Source organism: Peromyscus californicus, unplaced genomic scaffold, assembly GCF_007827085.1.
Source record: "Peromyscus californicus insignis strain IS unplaced genomic scaffold, ASM782708v3 Scaffold_9__1_contigs__length_137607984, whole genome shotgun sequence".
Lineage (NCBI taxonomy): Eukaryota > Metazoa > Chordata > Mammalia > Rodentia > Cricetidae > Peromyscus > Peromyscus californicus.
In genome coordinates, this window is record NW_026294617.1 from 134,995,567 (window position 1) to 135,021,492 (window position 25,926).

Sequence of the window (25,926 nt, forward strand, 5' to 3'; positions counted from 1 at the left end):
GATTCTTGTTGTCCACAAAGAATAAAAGAAATGATAGGAACACAATAAAGAGTGAAGATCAGAAAAAGTAGAATTTGTGAATATGCTGTCTTGGAAAAGCTGTGGGGGACTGTGATTCTGTTGTGAGTGATAGCCTAAGGGGCAGTGAACCTGAGAGTCCATGCCTATGCATGTGTGTCTCTGGCCATCACTACTTCTCACTCCTTTACACACAAATGGGCTCTGTTCCACTGTGCTATCACTGTCCAGCCAAACCCCTTGTCCTTTGGGATCAACACACTCAGGCTTTGACCAAGAGAGCACTAATTGGTATCAGGTTGTCTCATGACCACATCGCTTCATTTTTCTTCTGAAAGATAACATGGAAGTTGCAGGCTTTCTTGTCAAACAGAATTGTAAGCTTAGGATTCACAAGTTTACAATAGACCCTTAACTCAAGACCATGGCCTTTGGATCTTCAAGACACTATTTAATTCTACTGTGTTTATGTAATGCTTCAACCTGAAAAAAAAAGAAAAAGAAAACATAACACATAAAAGCCTTTCTTTATTGCCTTGAAAATAGTTCTTCATCCCTCTTTTCAGTGGGATGAGGATGATTATGTTTGCTTAGGGAGCTTATTACTATGCCAAGTACTGTTTCAACACCACACAAAAAATGAAGGTTCCGGAACTCATCATACCTGAAGTGCCCTCGTAACTGGGTAGAAATGCTTCATGATGGGAAAAGGTCTCAGTGCTGATGGATTCTCTCATAACATGCAGATTGAAGTATCTTTGCAAAAGATCCATTAATCCCCCCATGCCAAATTTGAGCACAACCCCAGACATGAGGACACCTGCAATATTGTATTTGTATGCTGCTAGCCTGGCAATCTTTGACTAAAGGCTTGGAAGTAACACTTGTTCACCTTCAAATCTCTCCAAACAGTTTACATGTCTTTATCTGTTAACAATGAACCTCACTGTGTAATATAGTTTAGTAGTTGCCTGGTTAGAAGCACAGATCAGTAACCATAGTTACCAGAACTGGACTCAACAGCCATGTGCTGCAAGGCATGCAGCCTTTGTAAAAAAGTCTCTCCAAAAGGAACACCCTGCTGACTTGAATCTTACCCACACCTTGAAAGACTGTTGCTTAATGAAATGGTTGTTCAGGATATAATTTGGTTCAGAGTACTTGACTGACATACACAGAGCTAAGTATCAATTCCCAGTGCCATAGAAAAAGATAGAAATAAAATATAATTAGAATATGAAATCCATATTCCATTTAGCTCTCCTACCTTTAACTTGATAGGAATTCATCCTTCATTTTAATCAGTGATTCCTGGCTTGGCTATGGCTTTGAGTATGCGTCAAACAAAACTTTTAATTAAATCTTAAGTAAACAGCCTCCTTCTTTCCAAATATCTCCAAATATCTCCTCAAGTAGAGAACGTGTGGACATAATGATTCACCAACACCAAGTGGACAGGAAGTCCGTAAGTGTTCTAAACAATCTGGTATAAGCACTAGACTCATGTGCCAGCTCTTAAGAACACATGCTTGTGTCATCACTGTGATTTCTGATCAAGAGGAGTCATCTATTAGTTTTCCATTTTCAGGGGCTGTGGTTTTATTGAGGTATAATATTCCTATAATTCACCCACTAAAAAATACAATTCAGTGAACTTAGTCATGAAGTTATGCAAACATCCCCAGCATTTCATTTGGAACATCACCTGCAAAAGAACTATTTTCTCTGTAAATGTCCCCAACACCACATTCCTCACAGCCCTAAGCAACAGGTCACTAACTTCCTACCTCTATAGATTAGCTGGTAATGCACATTTCATAGACAAGGTTTCATAATGATCTTTCTGATTAAGCTTTTTCAGGTAAATATATTCCCTACCCTTAGCACGTTTTTTCCTTGCCTTTGATCCACTTACAGTGATAAGAACCCACTGAGATTCTAGAATAACTCCTAGTGCTTTTATTGAAAGCTTTTTTTAAAAACAGAAATTCAGGGAAATGAACTCAGGTCCTTGTGCTTGCAAAGTAAGGACTTTACCATCTGAGCCATCTCCTCAGCCCAAGAGAAATGTCTCCAAATGCTGTTATCACAAAGAAGTGGTCCTTAAGATGAAAGGGCTGCCTCAGTTGTGACCATGATGTGCTTGCTATCCCTGCAGCCTTTTAATTGCTGCTATTTGTCTGGCTGCAGAAGAGTAAGGTTTGATTGGGAACAAGCTGGAAAGTTCCCAGGGTGAGAAAAAAGGACTGGGCTGTAAAGAGGACCTAACAAATGGAGAACTTCTGATGGGTGATTCTCTGGACAGACTACTCAGAGGCTGCTGGCTCTGGGTGGTGGCTCAGGCTGCTAGCAAAGAGATGTTTTACACAACCTTTCATCAGTGAGAATTTCATCCTGCAATCCACTGAGTATTTGAATTAAGATGAAATGCAATTTAGACTTTGAGGTTAACTGTTAGATCTTTCCTTTTGGTCTTAATTGTTCTTTTTGCAAACTAAGAAAATCTACTATAGCACATAAAGCCATGTGGTCCTGACATAAAGTGATTTGAATACAAAGTGTGGGCTTGTTTCTACTTAGAAAACCATTTTTCACTGAGTTTAAGTTCATTGGAAGTAACTGGATTTTGCTTATGAAAACTTTTCCTAAATTACCCAATAATGTGATTATCTTTGTCAACATGACAAAACCCAGAGTCTCCTGGGAAAAGAGTCTCAATGAGGAACTGCCTACACTGGGCTGTGGAGAACAGACACATCTTAAGTTCACTGACGTGGGAAGATCCAGTCCCACTGCAGGCAGTACCATCCCCTAAGCAGGTGATACTGGACTGTAGTAGAGTAGGGAAATTGATCCAAGCACAACCAAGTAGGCGTGCATGCATTTCTCCCCACTCTCCACTGTGGCTGTGGTGGGAGCAGAGCTTCATGCTCCTATCACTGTGACATCCCCACAAGGATGGACTGAATCCAGATTGTACGCTAAAGTAAATCCTTTCCCCACTCAGTTGCTTCTTGTCACGGTGCTTTATCACAACAAACAAAACAGAAGTGGAACAAACAAAAAATCTCATTCTAACTTTTTAAGGTTTTATCTTTTCTGCTTCTCCTTGAGAGACCAGATTATTAAGAGGTTTAAAAGACAGAGATCTCAAAGCCACAATGCATGGATTAAGTCTGAGACCCACATGTCTCACTTTTCCCTGTCTGCACAAGGGATTTTGAGGAATAAATGCATGTATGCAGAATTCTTAGACTAGTATTTGAGTACATAGTTTCTGTAAGACCAACTGCCTGGTTGATCTGTTCTTAGTGCCAGTGGCCTCCAATCAGTCATCCATCTTCCTACATCTTCTCTTCACTGAGCATGCACTAACATTATGCCTGATACCCAGGCTTATTAGAGTTTATCCCCACTGACCTGGCACAAGAGCAGTGAAAATGAGCTGGGTTTTGTTTTGTTTTGTGAAGCACTGACTTGAAAAATGGCAGTGTACACACACTTATTAGATGGGACTTAACATGGGCTGTGTGGGTATCCAGTGGGAAACTTTAAGTCCACAGAACAGACATGGCCCTCAGCTTTCAGGCGCCTTGACAGAAGGCTGTGCTCCAGGGTAGATCTTCCTACTATCCTTCCTTCTGCAGTGAACATGGAAGGCTCTTGCCATGCTCTGGAGATCTTTCCTGTGACTCACATTCTGTGACTGTCTGGATCCATCTTGCCCTCAGCCATGGCTGTGAGTCCCAGTCTCCACCTTGCCTGTGTCTGAAGAGTTGGCATGTGTGTATGTCTGTGTGTGTGTGTGTGTGTGTGTGTGTGTGTGTGTGTGTGTGTGTGTGATGCGTGTGTGTGTGTGTGTGTGTGTGTGTGTGTGTGTGTGTGTGTGTGTGTGTAGATGTGGTTTGTTTGGTACTGCTCTTCCTGTGTCCCATGTACAAATGTGCATATCATGCATGGGAACCATCTCTCATTGCTATGTCCTGTTGTCTGCTGGTTCCTGTCTCTGGCAGTTCAAACCATACCATGCCCAATATGCTGTCTTTACATGTTCTGTGCATGCCATTATCTGTCTATTAATTTAAATTCTAGAATGTTCAAATTAGAATGTCACAGTCTCATTTTATAGTTGGCACAATGCCTTAAAATTGAACCAGATTTATGTGTATTGCTGCCTGAGTTTACTGAATAAGAACGTTTTCCTTAACACACACTTAATCACACTGGTAACACCAGGAATTAGAACATTTGCTTTCTTATCCCACTAGTCACAGGAACAGGAAACATTACGTATTTGAATTAACTAAAATAAAGCTAGCAATTTCAGGATGGTTTAAACTAACTGATTAATGTGCTTGATCAGCACTTCATAGATAAAAAGAGTGAAGGTTTCTCTGTCTTTCTATAAATACACAGAAGAGGTTAGTGTTAGAAGAACACAAAAGATAAGACACAAATTTCAAAATTAACTAGAATATATTGGTTTGGGCCTAAAATGGGATTAAACTGAACGGATTAGCATAAGCACCAAAAGACTTTCTTCTCCAGAGCAAAGGGAGCCTGAGGACAGTCCCTTCTGCTCTGAGATCAATGGTGTAAGCTTGTGTCTCTGGTTCTCCATCGATAACCTCCATTCTGGCAGGGACTTGGGTGTCGTCAGAGAACTCCATACATGAGTGGAGACTCAGAGAGACACCTGATTCCATACATATGCCTCTGCCCAGGCAGGGGTGACATTTCAGATAAACTAGGGCAGCAAACCCCAGTTCAACATGCGCCAATGGGTGCAGGAGCTGGGGAGAAGTTGAGTGCAGCTCCTGGCTGTGTTTCTTTGATCATGGTTTTCAAAGCAGGTGCTGTGTTGACTGCAATCCCATTGTCACACTCCATTATGAGAGGCAATTAGGACTGTGATAAGTTAAGAGGTGATGTTGTGTTTTGATTTTTTTTTTCATCTCACACACCCCTTTATTTGTTAGCTTTTGAAAACTGATAGGAATTTTTCAATTATACCTCGCAAAATACCTGTTCTCATTCTGAGTGTTTGCAAAGCAAATGTACCTTAGATCCAGTGCTTTTGTGTTTACAAACCTGGATCTGATTTAGTAAGCTTAAAGAGATAGCAAGCACACTGTAAGAAAATCAGATTTACATAATTTTCTGCTTGCTTACAGAACTCTACTGTTGAGAGTATCTTTTACATTTGGGAAGACTGTTTATTATGATGAGATGAAAATGCCACCTACAGAGAACTGCATTGTCTTCTAATTTAACTTCTCAAAATAAACTATGAGCCGATTTGTCACGGTGACTTAGAAATCACTGTTATAATCAAAAGCAACAATTCTAAAGAAGACCACATTTTTCCTCTACATAAAAAGATTTGGGTTGATTCCATCCTTCTCTCTGTGAGGTTTATGTGCTTTTACTTTACGTGGCACGAACACTGGGAACCAAACTTCATTCCTTCATTCCATCTCTGTTCTATTCATGCCAGAAAGTATCAAAGAGCAGCGGAAATGGAGAGATGGTTTAGATACCAAGATGGACTTGAAGTTTTGCAGGAAGAACGGGTCTTTCAGCTGTGTGTGTGTGTGTGTGTGTGTGTGTGTGTGTGTGTGTGTGTGTGTACACCCTTTTCCCCCCTTGTAGAAAGAACGGGTCTCTCAGGTGTGTGTGTGTGTGTGTGTGTGTGTGTGTGTGTGTGTGTGTGCCCTTTCCCCCTAGTAGAAGGCAATCAGATAGCAACCTTGGTGGAGGATGAAGGGAGCTGAGGACTTTCTTATTTCTTTCACACTATACAGATGCTTTAGTAGCTGTTGTAAATAAGTGCTCCAAGCCTAGCACCTTTTAGCTGTAGGCTTGTGATCGCTGGGGAAAGGAGAGAATGCTGTATCAGAGGATCCACAGAACCCTCTTGTTCAATCATGAGCCTCTGGGAAATGTTTGATTTCTGTCCTGATTTTTGCCTTATGTATTGTGAGCACCGTGCTTGACTAAGCTTTCTGTCACTCTTTCTAAATTCTGTTTGCACAAATTTGCCGTGGTGCCTTATTTTTTGTATCATCTGTATTTGCTATCTGACCACAGAAGAGTTACAAAAACAAACTGGATTGTGTCCTGACCAGGGTTAGTTAGTTCCTCATTGAGCAGAGTTCAGATGTGGGCATATTATGTGAAGCAGGCATGTGTGGGTTCACGAGGTTTGAGTCAAGCTTCCTCTCTGAATTCTGCACAAAAACTATGTGTATGTGGAGACATTCTGTCTTCCAGGGCACAGACCTGGGGAGGGACCAGAGTAAGCTTTGCTTTATAATTGTTTCTTTTCAGGAGAGCATCAGCCTTGATCCGAGTCTCTGATAGATTCCTTCATGGTTGTCATTTTCATGGATGGGGAAAGGTTTGTAGAAAATGTGAGTGATTGATACAGCCTGGAATTGTAGGATGTTATCTAAACAAAGGCCTGGCTATGGAGCATTATTTAAGCCATAAGAACATCTGTCAGGCTACTCTTTCTTAGGTGTTGAGGTCTCCTGGTGTAGGAAGAATTTCTCAGCATTGGCAGTCTGTAGCAAAACTTCCTTCTGAGGGCCAAGAGCTACTACTGTGTGCTGTGTGGCAATGAGGTCTCCTGTAGTCCAGGCTGACCTGAAACTTGGTATGTAGCTGAAGGTGACCTTGAGTTTCTGACCTTTCTGCTTCCACCCCAGACGTGCCATCACATCCAGCTCTTGTCATGCCAAGGACTTCTTACATCACCACAGGCAATCTGCTCACAGTTTGATCAGATCTTTGTTCCACAGGCCTGGCTACTCCTCTCTGTGGGCTCAACTTCCTGCTCACTCTGGCTGTTGTCAGGAACCAATTCCATGTGGTTGTGGGACTAGGGTCCTGGTTTCCCTGTAATTACAGACATCTAAGTTGTCTTTAAAACAAGGAGATGGCTCACCTTCCTCACATGAGTGACTTTGAAAATGGACCTTTCCTTCTTAGATAGCCAAAGTTAGAGACTAAAAGTACAGAGAGACAGGAGATCAGATCCTTAGGAATGCAGTTGACTCAGGAGCAGAAAGTGACCCCCTCCGACAGCCAAGGGAAACCAGGACCCTAGTCAAATGAAAAAAAAAAAAAAAAACTAAAGAGGAGGACTTTTGTCTTTCAAAGTCCCAGTTATAAGTATCTGAGAATTTCACACTAGGATCAGATTCTTTTGTTTGTTTGTTTTCGAGACAGGGTTTCTCTATATAGTTTTGGTGCCTGTCCTGGATCTCGCTTTGTAGACCAGGCTGGCCTCAAACTCACAGAGATCCGCCTGGCTCTGCCCCCTGAGTGCTGGGATTTAAAGGCTTGCGCCACCACCGCCTGGCTAGTATCAGATTCTTTTACAAACTACTTTGCATATAAAAATGGACACATATACTTTCCCTAGTCACAGCAACTTAAAGGTGTTAATGACCTCTTTGTGTGGGTAGAAATTTGAGGTTCACTAATTTTATTGTTCTTAATTATTTTATATTTAAAACTTTGTACATAAGTTTATTTTGGCAAAGAAGAAGGAGAAGGAGGAGAGGAAGATGAAGAAGAGGAGGAGGAGAGTGTGTGTTTAGAACTAGCAAATGAAGTGAATAATTTATTTTGCAGTGTGCTTTACAGGCCCTACTTTAAAGTCTGGTAACTGTGATGTGACAGCTACTTTACCTCTGTACTCAACACAGACAATTTGTCTCCTTAGGAATAAAATATGAAGTAAAGGAGCCTAGTTTCTGCAGCATTGTTGTCTCACCACCTAGAAAATGACCCCAGGCTCCACTCTATAGTGAAGTGCCTGAGAGGCAGCATCCTCAAACAAACTGGCACCATAGAAGTGAAAATTCACTGTTCTTCTATGACTTTTGTGGCTTTGTTTTTATTTTTAAAATAGCTGGAATCTAGTTTTATTTTCATGAGTCAGTGATGAAGATGTAAAAACAGGTTTATATTATGATCAGAATTCCTCTCTAAACCTTTAATGTCCTGTAGATGTAATTCTAAATGGTCTTATTAAATAAGAAACACAGAGCCAAATAAAGAGTTAAAAGCCCAGAGATCAGAGCAGTAGCCAAGAGCTAAGATCACCTTATCTTACCACTCGCTGCCAAGATAGTTCTGTTAGTAATATAACTTAGGATAGAAAGTGAATCAGGTACATTTTGGACTTACCAAAATAGGATAGATAATGGAATTATTTTCTCTGAGTTTGTCAAATGCAAGTAGACTAGACATTGTTTAAGTATTTATTGCTTGTACATATTGTATATAGTTATTGTACTTATTGTATATAGTTTTTCTTAAATTAATTACAACTTTTTTCCTTTTTTTCTTTTTATTAGAATAGAAGGGGAAATATGGTGATATTTTATTTGTGCTGAAATGTGACTTTATTTGTATGTTAATAAAGTTACCTGGAGATCAGAAGTCACAGTGAGCCATAAGCAGAAGTCTGGCAGTGGTAGCACACGCCCTTAATCCAATCACATGGCAGGCAGAGTCTCTGTGTGTTCAAGGACACAGCCAGCATGGTGACACATGCCTTTAATCCCAGTACCAACCATAGAGACCTGGAGATCTATATAGACAGGCAGTGACAAGGAAGTCATGTGGTTGGGTTTAGAGCCAATGAGAAGGCAGAACAGAAAGGCAATAAAAAGATAAGACCCAGGAAGAAGGTCTCTGTCTCTCTGTCTCTGTCTCTCTCTCAGGGGAAGGACAGCAGTGAGTGGTAAGATAAGGTGGTCTTAGCTCTTGGCTACTGCTCTGATCTCTAGGCTTTTAACTCTTTATTTGGCTCTGTGTTTCATATTTAATAAGACCATTTAGAATTACATCTACAATGTCCATCCATGTACAATTCAATGGAGTGGGGATTTTAGGACTTCCAAAGTTATTATACTTAGTAGGCTCACCTACCTAGCGATGAGTAGGAACACAGAATGCCCAGCATGAAAGGTTGTAATTACAGGGATACAAAATGAGTGTGTTTGTTTTGGATGGAGCTATCAATCATGAATCTCCTGTCTCCCAGATTCCCAAGTCCAATCTTTCCATACTCGTCCTTTTCTTCTCGCCACAATCTTTCATGCAACACAACCCTTCCCAGGCACTCTCACACCGACTTCCACATCAGGGTCAGTGACAGTAATGCAGGGTCTGTCTCGCCCTAAGCGGCTGTGTCGAGACTCAACCTGTGATTTGCTTGATCCTAGAAAAGCCTTCGTACTTGACACTAGAGCCTTTCCTTGGCAATTTTAGCAGTAAGATTTCACCCTGTTCTTAGAGGATCAAAAACAAACAAACAAAAGAAAAAGGGGGGGAGAGAAATTGCTCTATGGAAATCTTAAAAAAATTACACAAAACGATAATGGCCAATTGAGGGATTTGTGCATCTCATTGAACACTCTTTTTTTTTTTTTTTTTTTTGGTTTTTCGAGACAGGGTTTCTCTGTGTAGCTTTGCGCCTTTCCTGGAACTCGCTTTGGAGACCAGGCTGGCCTCGAACTCACAGAGATCCGCCTGCCTCTGCCTCCCGAGTGCTGGGATTAAAGGCGTATGCCACCACCGCCCGGCTTCATTGAACACTCTTAACCATGCCAAGTTGAACAGAGCTATACACAGATAAGCCAGTTCAGTAATAATTGACATTGGTGCCATATTTTACACATTATGTACAGTACCACCAACTGTGTCAAAGAGAGGGGGAAAATTAGGATTTGTTTTCAGTGTTAAATTGAAGTTTAAAAAAATTGTTGGTCTGTATAAGCAGGAATATTACTTGATGAAAAACTCCATTTCTGTTATTGGTGATATTTTGTTCCTATTTCATACCTGTGGATAAAGACATTATTTCTTTCTAAGCAGATAAGTGCCATAATGCTTAAACATTACAAGAGATTCATAATCACCCTGTTTCTATGAGACTGTCCAAAGAGTGATTTGAATATCATAGACAAAAAATAGCTTAGTATCAAAGGAAATTTCAAGAAGATTGTTAAAAAATTTCCAGAGTGTCTTGCACCCTTCTTATATCTGTGATAGGGGTGGGATTGTATCCTTCTTACATCTATTATCTTTGGTGAAGGTGGGGTTAAATCAATGACATGCTAACATTTACATCTTTTCCCTTCCTGGTGAAGGGAGAAAAATTCTAATTTCATGATTTAAAATAGTTAACTCAAATACAAAGATGTAATCCTAACCTTTTTGTGACGACGTGTTTCTGACAATATACCAAAATGTTTGTTTCTTTTAAGTCTTGCAAATAAACTTACAGAGAACTTTGGAAATATCTTTCAACAATTATGATTTCAAATTCCCCCTCTCAATATGAGTTTAGTTAAAGTGATGGGAAATGAAGAGCGTATTAAAACATGTGTGTTTAAACTTGGCTCTGGTTTCAGGAGTGATTACCCTTAGACACTCCTTAGAGGTGGCTGTCTTGGGAGGTAGAAAGTACTGCAGTTAAACCAGAATGACACACCTATGTTCTCCTCCCCAGAATATACCATTCCCTTAATCCCTTTTCCATTCTTCAGCTTCTCACATCATGACCTCCATCATGAATAATAAAACAAAGTTTCTCCTTCTCTTAAAAACAACAAACATGGAAAGCAGCTGTATCTTCAGTGTGGGGTGTACACACCATGCTGACTTTGGGGACCGTGTGTTGTTGTGCTTCAGACAGACGAATCAGACAGTCAAGGCACACAGCACAGTGCCCCTGACCTACTCTGACACAACGAAAATCCTTCCTGACAATTGAGAATATAAAAAATCCAGTAGGATGGCTCTTCAGCTATTGCTTTTACCTTACCAGGAAAGGCTTATTCCTGGTTTCCTGTGTTTGAGATGCTAAAAGGTCCAAGCTGAATTCATCAGGAAGCTATAAGTATGCAGAACAAACTCATTTTATATTGTATTTATAGTTTAAAAATCTCTAAAGATGCATCTGATGGATAATTTACAAGATGGAAATTACTTTGATCATATTAGATTTAGAGATACTTTAAGATTTATTTACTAGCATTTAATATTAAAAACAATGAGAGTTGTGAAAGCCTGAAATAAGATACTGAATAAGTTAGTATGGGAGGTGCACCAGACCAGAAAGGATTCCAAACCCCAAGTCCAGACAGACACTGATTACCTTTCCACTCCAGGTCTCATGATGGTTTGGACAGGATATATGTCTAGAATGTGTTTCTCTTGTTAGATTTCTGATCTAGTTGTATTTTGACAAAGAATAGATTCAAAGTTTGTTTCCAATCTATAAAGCAGGGATTTAACAAGGCAACTCCACGTAGTTTATCTAGTAGTTAGACGGAGGTTTATTTGGGGGAAGTAACAGGGTTGGTTACAGGATCCAGGAGAGGTGAAGTGCAGTCCAGCATGGTTCTCTGGAGAACTCTGACTTGGTCTGCAATCCAGCATCCAGGATCACGAGGAACCAAGAGGGCTGGCACTTATGGATCTCAGGTCTTACGGGCTCCCATCTTAGCCATGCCCCAGGGGCAGGTCATAGGCAGGCATGGCAGTTACCAGCTGCCTCACTAGGGACAGTGCTTCAAGGTCAAAGCTGGAAGAGCTGCCCACTACAACTCTAGAATTCTGAGAACACATGATTTGGGATAAATGACTCCTTTTCTTCTAATGAAGAGTGTTTTACTCCAGTGACTTTAAGTTCCTTAAAGCAAGAATCTGGTCCATCTCTACATTCAACAGTGTGTATCCAATAAGTACTCATCAAACACATGGTGCCATCACAGGTGTGAAAAGCAGCCATTTTTTGAAGGAAGATTTTCTGGTATAAGACTAAAAGCCCCATTTCCAAATTACATTTAGATGAAGGATAATTGAATAAACCCTAAAGTAGAGGCATCTCTCAATGAAACAAACCTATAAAAGATCATGGGTTTTCTTAATGGTCTATGACTAAAGGAACTGTAGTTACAAAGCTTAAGGCAGGAGCCAGGAAGACCTGATGTAGGAGATGCAGTCAAATGCCTTCTAAATGGTATTGTAAACCCCCAAACTTGAATATCCACAAAGACAACTCAGAATAATGACACTCAGTGCAAAAGCTTGAAAGGCAGGCCCTTCTCTTATCGTTACTAAATCCTGACCATCGCCCAAGGAAAGCATGATCTGCATACAAGCTGTTTTCTGTCAGCAGTTACTGGACATGCTTAGAACCAGCTCCAGTCCACAGTGTGAACTGCTCATTGCTGCAGGTCTTGGACAAGTTTAATCTTTTCTTCTCTTCATCTTCTGCCCCTTGTTTGGATGAGACTTGCCTAACATGACTCCTGTGTATGTCGCCAAGCTCCCTCCCTAATCACTGTATTTCCCATTTTACAAGTCTCATCGCTGTAGGCAGGAGCAGCCTTCAAGAATTAGCATTTGAAGGTTGTGGGAGAGGAGCATTTTATGGTTGAAGTCATAAAAAGTATAAGAACCACGAGTGCCTTTAAATATTTAAGAAATACAGCAAGAGACAAGATTTTCATTAGTCAATGTTGCTGGGGTAGCAGGAACCAAAGAGATGCAGTGTAAAACAGTGGGTGATGTTCTTGGGATAAAGACTATGAGGAAAAATAAGATTTAATTAAAATTTTAAGACTCTGTCATCATAATTGAGAGCATGTGCCCACTAAGGGCATTGTTAATGTAGACCTCATAAAAAATGAGGTTACTATAAAGATTATCATTAGCCAGAGACTGTTGTCAAGGAGCAGATAATTGTTTATTTGAATTGATTGAGTTAAAATTAATTTACTCTACACCTACTATGTGTGGTGCACCATGCACTGGGGAGGGTGAGACGCTACAGCAGATACCGTGTTTATAATCTATTGTTTTACTTTTCGTCATGCAAGAGTGTTGTCTTTGTCTGAGTGTCCCTATTCTAGTTTCATCCTGTTGCTGTGATAAAACAATTTCAGCCAAAAATAACTTAGGAAAGGAAAAGATTTGTTTGGTTTATACATCCAGGTCATAGTTCATCCATGAAGAAAGTCAGGACAGGACCTCAGGCAGGAGACTGAAGCAGAAGCTGCGGGGACACTGCGGCTCACACACAGGCTCGTGTACTGTTGATTTCTTATATGTCTCAGGACCACCTGCCCAGGGCATGGTGTTGCTCACAGTGGGCTGGGCCTTCCTGCATCAGTTAATGACCAAGACGCTGTCTGAAAGATGCACCCTAGGCAAATCTGATCTGGGCAGTCCCTCACTGAGACTCCCCTCTCAAGTGACTCTAGACTGTGTAGAGCTGACAGCTGGAGCTGACTCCAACTTTTCCCAAGATGAACAACTCAGGAAGAATTTTAAGCCACATGGGTAGGAAACTGGACTCAGTAAAACGGAGAAGGAATAAAATCCATTCCAGATCTGTGTTGCTGGAGTGGTGCTTGCCAGGCTCCATTCTTCTGGGGTCTCTGAAGAACCATGTGAGTTTACTTCCAACCTCCCCCCGCACATGCCATACGTAGCTGGTTGACATAGCAACAGCCAAAGCACTAAGTCAGTGAGACTGAGGCAAGACGCAAATGGTACAAACAGACATACAGAGAACAGTTATTTATTAATATTTTCCATGCACACTCACTGTCAAAGCCACCAGGGAAGATAAGAAAACAAAGCATAAAGTTTATATTGAGGGACAGCCAGAGATGCGAATCCTTCAGAGAAAGCACTGAGGATCACAGACACAAGCCCGGCCAGGGTTCCTGAGAGCAAGGCAGTCACACAGAAGACCTATGGACAGTTCTGAAGGCCATGGTTGTGCAACTGCTTCTTTCTCAAACTTCTAGGCCATTCTGCTACAAAGACTCTGTTCAAAAAAGCAGATGTCTCTCTGAGCTGTGAGAGGGCATCATGAATCCTTCTTAAATGTTTAAATATTGATACACGTCAAGAGCTGTCATTAGCTAAGCACTGTCCTTGGTTTTCTGGCTTGACTGTCACAACACCAGAGGCCATTTCTATGTCCTCTGAAGTCAGCCAAGAAAACAGTGCAGAGATGGAATGTTCCTGGCTTGCCCAGAGGTTGGGAAATAAAGTCTCCATTCCTTACTCATATAATCAAACAGGATCATAGACCAGAGTGAGTCTTCAATGTTTCTGCTGTGAATGTTTGCTATATATTTAGGGTATGACAGCCTTACAGGCAAGCAAGACAACAGGACTTTCCTTTTCAGTGGGGATTACCTCCCTAACCCTGAGCTCTCAACAGTGCTTGAGCTCTGTGGCAAAGCTTCATGGAGATGCAGAAATTAAAGCATCTGTTCCCTGTTAAAAATGCTTGATATCACCAAGCAATTGATCAAAAGTATGTTAAGACCCTGGCTTTCAAGAAACACAGGCTCTCTCCTAAAGGAGATACGCGGACAGGTCACAGTGCATGCCTGCGGGGCAGGCGGGGGTGGGGGCGGGGAGAGCAGACTGATTCCAGTCAGCATAGGATGTGACTCATGGAGCATGCGCAGAGGGGGAAACACGGAATCCACGTGCCTCCCTGTGACACAAACTGAATCCCCACCAGCCTTGTCCGTAAAGCTGCAGAGTTGTAGCAGGTAAACTCCTTAGATTTCTGGAACATACTAATAACGTTAGCAAGTGTCATTGGAGAGCGGTGTTAGTTCCAAATACAGAAACTCGGCCCAGACAAAAGCTGCCTGTAATGAACGTGGAGAGTTTTCCAGTGTGTCTCCTGTAGAAGTGGTGGGGCACAGGGGGTCAGACTGGAGAAGTGGCTTCAGAAGATTCCAGGTGACTTTAAATTCCCCTCACACCATTTAGACCTCAGATTCCCTACACACCATCTAGACTGTATTAGGACTGTGTTAACCAAAAGATTCTGAAATTATTACAAAAACATTAGGAAAAACTAGAAGTCTGTCCTGAGCATGAGGAAGGGAACAATAAATCAGAACCACAGCTCAGACTGTCACTGCCCTTCCTGGATTTTGAAAAGCCACAAGTAACACAGAAGGTGAAGTGTAACACAAATTGCTAAACGCTCTTATTAATAAAAGAAACATGGAACCACATATTGGGGTGAAAGCTCAAAGATCAGAGAAACAGAACAAGCCAGCCACATTCTTACTTCTATGAAATCCTCAGCCTCAGGAGGAAGAGTTCCTGTTTCCTCACGCCTTATATACCTTACTCTGTCCAGACATCACTTACTGGGATTAAAGTCAGGTGTGCTTCCCAGTACTGGGATTAAAGGTGTGTGCCACCACTGCCTGACTCTGTTTCTGGTGTGGCCTTGAACTCACAGAGATCCAGACAGATCTCTTGCCTCCCGAGTGATAGGATTAAGGGTGTGTGCCACCAGTGTCTGGCATCTGTGTCTAATCTAGTGGCTGGCTCTGTCCTTTGATCCTCAGATAAGTCTATTAGGGTACACAATATATCATCACAGTAAAGGATACTTTAAGAAAGAAAATACTATCAAAATCAAACCTTATGAAGCTCTTGAACAGGACATGGTTTCGATTGGAAAGTCCTACCATGAGATGCCAAGGATAAAACGTAATAAACAAGACAATGTCGTCATCAAGACTCCATGTTCAGAAACACTATATAATAACCTAAATAGTTTCACATCCAGAAAGCCATAAGTATATAAAGAATCTCAAAAATCCCTTAAATTTGAAAATTTCTTTGCCAGTTTGAAATCTCTACCAACTCTTCCCATGAAAGCAATGAAGACACAGCTCGGTGGCAGGATGATCGGCGACCTTAAGAACACAGCTGGGCTTCTATTTTTATCTCTGTAAAGCCATCTTCTGTTTGTTTTTGTTTATCAGCAAGATGATGACTTAAAGGCCCAAACTCCAGCCTATGTACTGAAGTACTAAAGGCAATTCATATTGTATTTTGTATCTGTACATTTTACACAATAAAGACTGCTTTTCAGGCACATATGTACACACTGCAAAATATGTACAGCATAGTTAGAAGATGTTTGCAAGCCAGTCTGAGATGCATAAGCCTGCATAGCCAGACCACACCAATTTCAGAGCCACTTTAGGATGATGCACAGCAATCCACACTGACGGACACTTCACATCAGATAGCATGTCCACGTAAACTACTTCTGGTTTGGGGGAAGCAGAGTAAACAAAAACTCCAACCTAAATAGACGATGTTGTGGAGAAATCCAAACTCTTGAGATTTTATTTCCATGACTAGAATGGATAGAATAAGCAGAACCTGTCTATGTTTGGTTGATTGCTTTTTTAAAATTCTCTTTATCCCAAATTAGAGGTAGTGGACTAAGAGAGTTTCCTATGACTCTGAGTAGATAAAAGTATTTATGTACAAATGGATATATTTCTGAAATTGGGCAATAATGCAGATGAGTTTGTGTTTAAAACTACAGTGTAACTGAGGCTCAGGAGACAGGGTGATGTAGCAGGAACTTTGGCAGAATGGGATTCAAGGATAGTGGTCTGACACACAATAATGCATAAACTGCCAGGAGCAAGCTTGGGGCAATTCTGAACTCAGGAAGAGGAAAATAGAGAGGAATGGGATGATTTCCCCCAACTTTCTCCATGTTGTTTCAGTGCAGCATACAGAACGTACTTTGTGAAGCTGAATGTCTCCCACAGGCTGCTGCTCTGAGCACTTGGCCCTTGACTTTGAGGCTGTGTGGAAAGCTGTGCTGGTCACTTTCAGAGCTAGGTCACTGAAGGTCTTTGAAGTTACACCTCCCTGGGTTCTGGCTGCTTTCCCTGTTTTCTGATGCGCTGTCACATGGATGCCTTTCATCACAATCTCTGGTCCACAGGAGCTGAGTCAGGCCCTCAGCCCTGCACCATAAGCCAAGCCCCTCCCCATTCATGAGCTAAGCTCAGTCCTCCCAATCCCCATGAGCATAGTCCAGTCCCTCCTCCACCATGAGCTGAACTCTGCTTCCTTAAGTTGCCCTCAGATTCTGTCACAGAGACACAAAAGTAACTAATACAGAGGATTTCTATAGGAAAAATTGTCTACTGACCATATGGACACTTGGAAAACAAAAATCTAAGGCATCTTATAGGCAATCTATGGCAGTTTGTTCTATGACCTGAGGCCCCTAATATAAGAAAAATATACCAGCACTAACTTGTCATCCCAATTCCTTCTACACCAGAGGAGGCTGTTGGGAATCACGGACCATATGTCTCTTTCTTGTTAGATGCCAGAGGAGCCCTCTGTGGTAAATTAGGGATTGTAAATTAGGCCATATTCTGACAAATTAAGAGTTGTTTGCAAAGTGGTGCATGGTGTGTGGACCTGTGCATGCCCAAGCACAGGAAGTAGTATAATGATGGTGTTTTGGGTGAAATCCATCCTGGAAATCTAGCCGTCTTTTGCTCAACCACCCTGCCACTGTCTTACAGTGGTACAATTCCAAAACATCAATATCTAGAAGGACCCAGAGGTTCTACAGTGCAGGATGTGCATTGTTGACCCTGGAGGTCACTGTGCCACAGCTGTGAGGTGAAGTGTGAGAAGGCCTTGTTTAGCCAGGCATGTGGCAAACAATTGTAATCAAAACCTCCAGATATCCCCGCACCCACTGGTGATGTGAGGTGTGGATATTGGTTAGGACAGGAGAAAGGTATCTTTTGAGCAAACAGCACTCTGTGTGGTGAGACAGGGTCATGCTATCAGGATGACCTACCCAATGGAGTATAATTGTTCTGTGTCTGATGCATGCTCTACTTTGGGTATCCATCAATCATTCTCCTTTGCATGAGACCAAATTAGGTATATATCATTCAGTTCCCACTAACTTGTAACTTCCTCAGGAATAGATAGGTTGAGACCAGTTTTGTCTTGCACAAGCAGAATTCATGTGACTTAAGTAATCCTACCTAAGGTTACCACAGGAATCTTAAACATCTACTCAAAGCTAGTTCAGTAAGTTAAGAAAATTGCCTAGGTGAGTAATTGGTATTAAACCAAAATTAAATATTTTACAGATACATCTGCTCTTTCCTTAAAATAAAAACTAGAGCAATACAAGGGAAAACCACTGAGGCTGAAAATAAAACAAAGCAGACAAAGTGATTGATTGTGTCTGATCATTCAAATCAGATATGGCATTGGGATGAGCTAGAACCTAGATCAGGTCTTCTGTCCACACCAGGAGAGACCTCCAAGTCCACATACCACACAAGCTGGGCACTTCTCCCCCTGCCTGGAAGAGTGGTCAGCCTAGGGTGACTCTCTGAAAAGCCCATGTGCTGGAATCTATAGCAAACAGGGAATCCAGAGCAGAATGGGCCACACCTGTAGTGTGGGGAGATGACTAGCCGGGCTAATGGGTACCATTTAAAACAAAACCCAAAGAACCCAAGAAAACGAACTCAAAGAGTTGCTGGTTTTTGTACAATAAAGCAGAGAACAGTTTTGTTAAAACACTGATTTAACCCATGTAGGTTAGCAATGAAGTGCAATGTGCTTGTTCTGTGAAAGGGGATGAGCTGAGCAGAAAGTCTGATGGGGACAGGAGGTGGCATTTGGTATTTAATGTGGAGGAGGGGATAAAGGTACAGGCTTAATGTTGCAACCTGTGCACATTGCAAGGGGTGATAAGACAGCCCAGGCATTCAGAAAAAAAGGTTTGAGTGACAGGCATTGATGTGTGTCTGAGCCAGTTGTAAACAGAAAACAGAGGCCTATGGTCCTAATTCTGGATCACAGCTTTGGCTTAGACCTAGTAAGAGCCTGTCCACTTACCATCAAGAAAAAAAGAAAGAGGTGGAAGGAAAGGAAGCAGGGAAAGTGTGAAAAGCTTTGGCTTCCCCTAGGAGGCACTGGGAATCCTGAGATTTTAAGTTAAAGTATCCTTGGGCTCTTGCTTCCTGCAGTAAACCTGCCAACCTCAGTCATAAAATCATCATTTTTAACAGATAACCTCTCACATGGCTTCTCACATAAATCAGAGCCCTCCTTCCAGCCCAGCTTAGCCTCTGATCACTTGGCCTCTCTCCTTAGTAAGCTACTGTATCCTTCACTAGACCAGAGGCACCCTGGGTGACCCAACAGAATCCAGGTCAATGCCAGCCCTGGGTGACCTAAAGAATCCAGGTCAATGCCAGCCCTGGGTGACCCACTGTCTTTTGCAATGAAACTCTTATGAAGTGCAGGTTTCCTCCTGTGTGATTGACTGGGTGACCTTCTAGAAGAGGAGAGTCTACATAAGACAAAGCCTATGTCCTCCCAAATGCATCTAGTACACCTCTCTTCTCATTATTAATAAAATTAGGTGTGTTCTATGAAGACATTTTAAGGTCAATGAGCAATGGCAATAAGCTTGGTTTTTTTTTATTAGTGTGTGTGTGTGTGTACTCCCATTCCATAGAGCAAGTGTGGAGATCAGAAGACAATTTACAGGAGTCTGTTTCCTCCTTCTGCCATGTGTGTGCCAGAGAATGAACTTGGTAATCAGCCTTGGCAGCAAGAGCTTTTACCCTCTGAACTCACTAGGGCCAGAATAAGGCACTTGTTCTTGAAGGAGAGAATTGAGTCTACATATCTTTGTCTACACATTGCTTTCATGTGCCTCAATCCTAGCATTAGAAAGAGAGAGAGAGAGACAGACAGACAGACAGACAGACAGAGACAGAGACAGACAGAGACAGAGAGAAATTCTGGGCTTATTCTAAGGTGTGAATGGTGACATCAGCATGTACAGTTAGGAATGATGCCTCAAAGTCTTTGGCTAACTGCCCTCCATTTTTGCCTTTCTGATTGAAGCTATTCTGCGGACAAGGAGGATGCCTCTGTCTTATTCTAGAGAGAATGATTTCATTCACAAGTAAAGTAAAAAATATATTGCTACGTGCCATAAGGGGTGTGTAAAAGTATGTTGTTTTAACTGTAAACTAGTTGATTTAAAAATTATATGATTGGTAATATTTTGTTATGTTTAAGAAAAATGTGATGTGAGCTGAATAAGAGATGGGGTATTAGGAAGAAAGATGGCATCACAGACAGATACCAAAATAGGAATGTACATGGGAGTCCATAGAATTAACTAATCACAGGGCTGTGTCTATAGCGGTTTTAATTATATCCCAGCCACTTAATATTTTCTTTGGTGCCTGTTCAATTAAAAAAAAACATACTGAATTAATGAAGGGAAGCACATTTATTTATGATCTAGGACATAGGCATGTCTCCTGCTTCAGAAGAGAGCACATTTTGTAAGAACAAAGTACACATTGAAACTGCAATTTGAGCATTTTTGAGGCATCTATTATGTGCCCAGATTTTGTTTTAAGAAATAGAAACATAAATGAATTATGAATGATGCTAGAAATAAATATATGGACAAATATTTTTAATGATGATGACAGTGGGCCTGAGGAGGACTGTATATGATGCTACATATACATAGGTTGGCCAAAAGTCAAGCAAGAAAGCTTTGATATGCGAGATAACAGGCCTTCTGAGGGTCATTCACACTCTAGGTGGGTCCTTCCTTAACATGTAATGATAACAAAATAACTTGCCTTTACTTTGTGTGATTAGCTTTTAAATTCTTTTCTTGTTTACAAACCCACCTTCTGTGTTTGTTCATTACTGTCCCTTCACTGGTAGTTTCATTGCACTCAAAATTCTAAAAAAAAACCCAAAAAAACTCTAGTAGCTGTTAATAATTAAATATTGGTATTTTAAGATTCTCTTCTAGGTCTTCATCAAGAGAAAATAAGGTTTTCTGTGATTTTACAATAGGTATCTTAGTTATCAGACAGTGAAAAGCTCTGTTATCAGCAGACCCAGGTTCCTCCTCTTTTTATTAAAAGCACCTGCTTGATGGACATGCTCACCCCAGTAGCTGCTTTTTCGTCATGTTCTCTGCTTACAGCTCCAACACTCATCCCCAAGAACCAACATTGGCTGCACCTAGCTCCCTCTCTGGGGGCCAGTGTCTTCCTCATCCACTATAGTTTCTTAGAAGTATAAGAGCATAATTATTGTTCTTGTTACATGGTGACCTAGACCTTTATCAAGGTTTCACTCAAACTAGACTGCTGGTGATTCAAACTCAGAGCCATGGAAACTGCTCCTGGGTTTGAGTTGTAGACTTAGAAATGAAATGTATGCTTTTATGACAGGATTCAATTTCAACAGAAACATAGGACCTGAAATTCAGGTTTCATAAGCAGAAGGTACTTAGAAGCAAGCTGGCAGGCATATTGTTCTGGCTATTAAATTGTGATGATCAAGAATTAGTACCAAGCCAGTCCAAGCAATTGTGATGCTCAGTTTCAAGAAGAGCATGATCCACAGAGCCAGTAGCAACATCTTTCCTGGGAGCTGCATAGACCTGCTTGACAGACAACAGCTATGCCCTAAGCCTGGTGACTCTAAAGGGCTCGTGTGTTTTCTAATGTGTCCATGCAGCCTAGACATCTCTAATGTGTACATTCAGTGGTGCTGCGCTCTTGTCATTGCAGGCACTATTTCCTGCCTGGAGCTACATTTTCAGTCCCACCTCCTTCAGGTCTTGAACTTCATGGCCCAGCAAGACTAATCTAGATCGAGGCTCCAGCATTTTGCGATAGTCTCTTTCTTCATACTGTTAAGATGTTACTCACTGCATCCAAAGAGCAATTCCCTTGGATAAAACTTTTTAAAAGCAACTATCCCTTGCTTAGGTAGCTTCATATGACACATTTTTTATTGGTAGAATTTGCATATGCAAGCTTAATGTTGTACGGTATTGTAATATTTATAGTTGTTTGTCTTTACACACACATACACACACATGCGCGTAAAACAAAGTCTTTGGAAAGGAGAATCTATTTTTTGTTTGTTTGTTTATTTTTCCAGCATTTAATGGTAGCATTTGACCTATTGATGAAAGCTTCACAAAATGTATGCATAAGTGAACATTGCCCATGAATGCAAATACTTATAGTACATGTAAGAGGAATAAGAATGTCAGTAGCTTCTGTTGGGTCCAGGAGCTCTCTGGTCCAGTGTGATGTCCTTCATCTCTGGTTTATACCAGTGTGGTGTGTTTCATCTGCAGTTCACACCACAGCTCTGCCAGGTGGACTAAATCCTTGCTCTTTTGCCCTTGAGAAATTAGATCTCAAGAGGTTAATCCAAAAAGGCACTATGAGCCTAACCCTTCCTGCCCCCAACATCATCCCCATAACACCCACTACCATTTGGTTACTGTCAAGAATATCAGAAGATGAGAATTATATTTGACTCACTCTCTTCCATTCCTTTCCAGCTCCAAGCACAGCCCAGTATGGAATCACAGGGAGTGCCTGCGACCTTTTCTCCTGCTGGAGCCTTGTGTTGACAATGTCCTCCATCATCAGTATAGTCTACCTGAAGAATGCCATCCTACAATGAATTTAAAGACCCATGAAAGGCTTTTAAGGAGTCTCTGAGAGTGCTGATGGCTGGATCCAATCTGGTGCAGTTGGGTAGAAGCAGCGTGGGATACAATCGGCTGTCTGTACGAGGGTGACGCCGTCTGTGGAATCGCTGGTTGTGTAAATACTTTCATTCTCCTCTCCTTTTGATTAGACACACGACCTTGTGAAGCACTGCACATTGTCCTTTTTTAAGATGTGAAAGCTCTGAACTTACTTTTAGAGGATATTAATTGTGATTTCATGTTTGTAATCTACAACTTTTCAAAAGCATTCAGTCGTGGTCTGCTAGGCTTCCGGCTGTAGTTTACATGACAAATATTGCAGTGAACACATGATTCTTTAAAGCTGCAATACAAGGGTTCAGTGCCCTATTTCAATAAGAGTCAACCCACATTTACAAAGATGCATTTTTTTCTTTTTTGATAAAAAAAATCAAATAATATTGCCTTCAGATCATTTCTTCAAAATATATCACATATCTAGATGTCCCTGCTCGCATGACATCCAGGTTTTGGAAATGAGCCTTGTAATATAACTCGCTGTGCTTCTCCTTCTAAGTTCAGCATGGGTGTGCCTTCACAAAATAATCTTCTCTTTGTCTCTGACAAATACATAATGTTTTCCTAAACCTTGCAATTTGGAAGCAAAAGTAAATTACACTGATAAACTAAGCCTGAGAACTTTACCCACAGCATCTCAGTCTCCTTGATGAGGCTGAGGTTAAATCTTAGTGTGCTGTGGGAAAGCATGAGCTGTCCGAGGACAGCACCACCTGTTCAGAGACCCCAGTAATGCAGCGGTCTCCTGCACCATTGCAAGCTGATGTCCTAAGACAGCTTCTCCACATGGGCCTGCAGTCTTATCACCATTAGATGTGAGGTGATGAGTGCTCAGATGAATCTGGTTTTGACATCAGTAAGTTAGTGTGACAGAAACCCTGATTTTCCATCTGATTTTCTGTCATTCGGTTGATAGGAATGCATGTTATGTTCTTTAAAATTCCAAAATACATTTTAACAAATATTGTGCATTGGTGCACAACAGATCTGCCCCAAAGTAACTAATTCTTCACCAAAATCTTGGAATTAATTTCCATTTAAACTGATGCCAAAACTGAAGACTCACCATGCTTCCCTGCATCTTACAAGATACATGTGAGATGTGATCAAATGGACACACCAGAAGGAGGGCATCATGGGATATGTTAACCACTAAATGATTGTGAATATTACATTTTTTCTATTTAAAGAACAAAACTACATTTTTGAAGGAAAATGCTGTTAGTCTAACTATTATATTACAGGAATAGGCTCATGGTCTTGCTTTTGACCAAAGAAAGACCAGAGCCTTGAAAGCCATTTTTCAGGTCTGATGAAGTTGCCACTTTCAGCACGCCGAAGTTTCTACAGTGACCTTCTGCACACACTAACTAAAGACCTACTCTCAAAACCACGTGCAAGAACTTTCACAGTGATTATTTTAGATAGTTCATGGTTTGCCCTAGAAGGATGGCTTTAAAATTGTGATTTTTTTCTAAATAAAATTTAGACCCAAAAGACACCGTAAATCTATTTTAATTAGGAAAATGAATCATAAGTGAGGGGACATATATACATAGTCTTCCCATGAAATGGCAATAATGTGGCATAATGCTATTAAATTTAGTAGCTGTAATAAATTTATGTCATTTTGACTGATATATTAAAAGTGAGTTTTGAAAAATATGGCATTTAAATTTCTAGGTGATTTGCTACTAAAAATGTTCTTTGTGGAATTAGTGAGCAAACAACGGAATTTTTTCTTTGTATTGCAGCTTTAAAGTAACGCACTCCACAATAACCTACTTATTAGAGATAGCGGTGCTACCATGGAGTGTTGGCCACCTGAACCATTGTTTGGGGAGAGAAGAAGATGGAGAATGCGTATTATACAGTGACCGTTTCCCTAGAGTTAAAAATGCCTCCTCTGTGTAAGGTGTGTAGGGTATATGTGAGGTAAACTGAGGTATAAAATACAGATGAACCAAATAATTAGTTCTAAGTGTCGTCATGATTCCGAATTCGTGGAGTCCAGTGTTTTCCATAGAGTGTGACAAAGGACAGTCATAGCTCAGTAGCTACACGTATTTGCCTTTATGTTAGAAGAGACTTTCTTGAGTGACATTTTAATAGAGGAGGCATCCGCTATGTTTTTCTGTATTACAGCAGCATAGTCCTTAGGCTCCTGGACAGAGTGAAATCATGAGTATTTATGAGTTCAGTATTGTTCAAATAAGGCTACAGTATTTGCTTTTCTGTGTGGATGTATTGCATATAATGTTCAAGTAGGTGATTTTACATTTACAGGCATCTGAAATGTCTGATTACTCCATTTTATCAGTCCTGACTGTACAAGATTGTTGCAATTTCAGAATAGCAGTTTTATGAAGTTAATTTAGCTTCTGATCTATACGATTTTTTAGCTGTTCATTTCAGCTTTATGTTTTCCACAATACCCATTTGTGGGATTCCTTCTGTTGCCCCTAAATTTTCAAAGAAAGAAGGAAAGAAAATTGTGATTGAGAAAGAAGAAGGAGGAGAAGAAAAAAGAATAATGGGAGATAAGGAAAAAAATTTAAGGAAGGGAAGAGACAGAAGGGAGGAGTGAGGGAGAGCTGGAACTTCTGCTGATGAATCTGTTGGTCTGCATTCTTGGTTTAACTGCAAATGGCCTAATTTTTTCCCAATGACCTTATTCCAAATCCTGTTATGCCCTAAGGTCCTACTGGGTAGAAATTCATTTAATGATCAACACTGCCCAGGCCAGAGTAACGAGTGCTTTGTGCAGACACTGATATTTGAGAGAGAGTATTTCAAACATAAAGTCACTCTGAGGTTCATAACTTGGCTGAAAAATTATCTTCTCATAACATTTATGCTATGTCTAGAAAGTAGACTGGAGAGCTAAGAATTACTCAGATAATTCAGGATAAAACTGCACATATATAGAGAAGTATCCCAATCTGTGAAGTCTGAACACTCTGAGCAACTGAACTATCAAAATCAATCAATGATATTGATCAAATTACTGAATAATTGTTAATTTACCCATTATGCTTAGCTTTGTAACACAGCTGAAAGTTACCTATTTAATCTTTTCAATAAAAATGGTTTTTGTTTTTGAAATCCAGAAATGATTTAAAAAAGAGGTCAGGTTTCTAACTATTTATTGAAGTGTGTGGGTGTACAGTATTTCAATAGATATGAATATGGATAAATGGTATTGCCTTAAGATCCTCTGAAATGTACTTACTTTAAAGACTGGAAAACGCCCTTCCTGTCTTTAGTAAAACATCCATATTTCATAATCTGATGTAAAATATGTTGTACTGTTTCCAATAGGTGAATATAAAGTCAGTTTATCAATTAAAATATGTATTTGATTCATTTTAAACTCTTTTAGTTTAAGAGAAATGAATACATGATGGCTT

The 25,926-nt window shown here is 40.7% G+C and overlaps 1 protein-coding gene across 1 annotated transcript in view; it reads left to right on the plus strand.

Moving 5' to 3' along the window:
• Negr1 (neuronal growth regulator 1) overlaps positions 1-25,867 on the plus strand; it is a 752,187-nt gene extending 726,320 nt beyond the window's left edge. The window contains exon 7 of the mRNA XM_052731996.1: positions 22,307-25,867. Within this exon, the coding sequence (XP_052587956.1) occupies positions 22,307-22,431 (125 nt within the window). The 3' untranslated portion in view covers positions 22,432-25,867. The remainder of the gene's footprint in view (positions 1-22,306) is intronic.
• Positions 25,868-25,926: the final 59 nt, after the last annotated feature.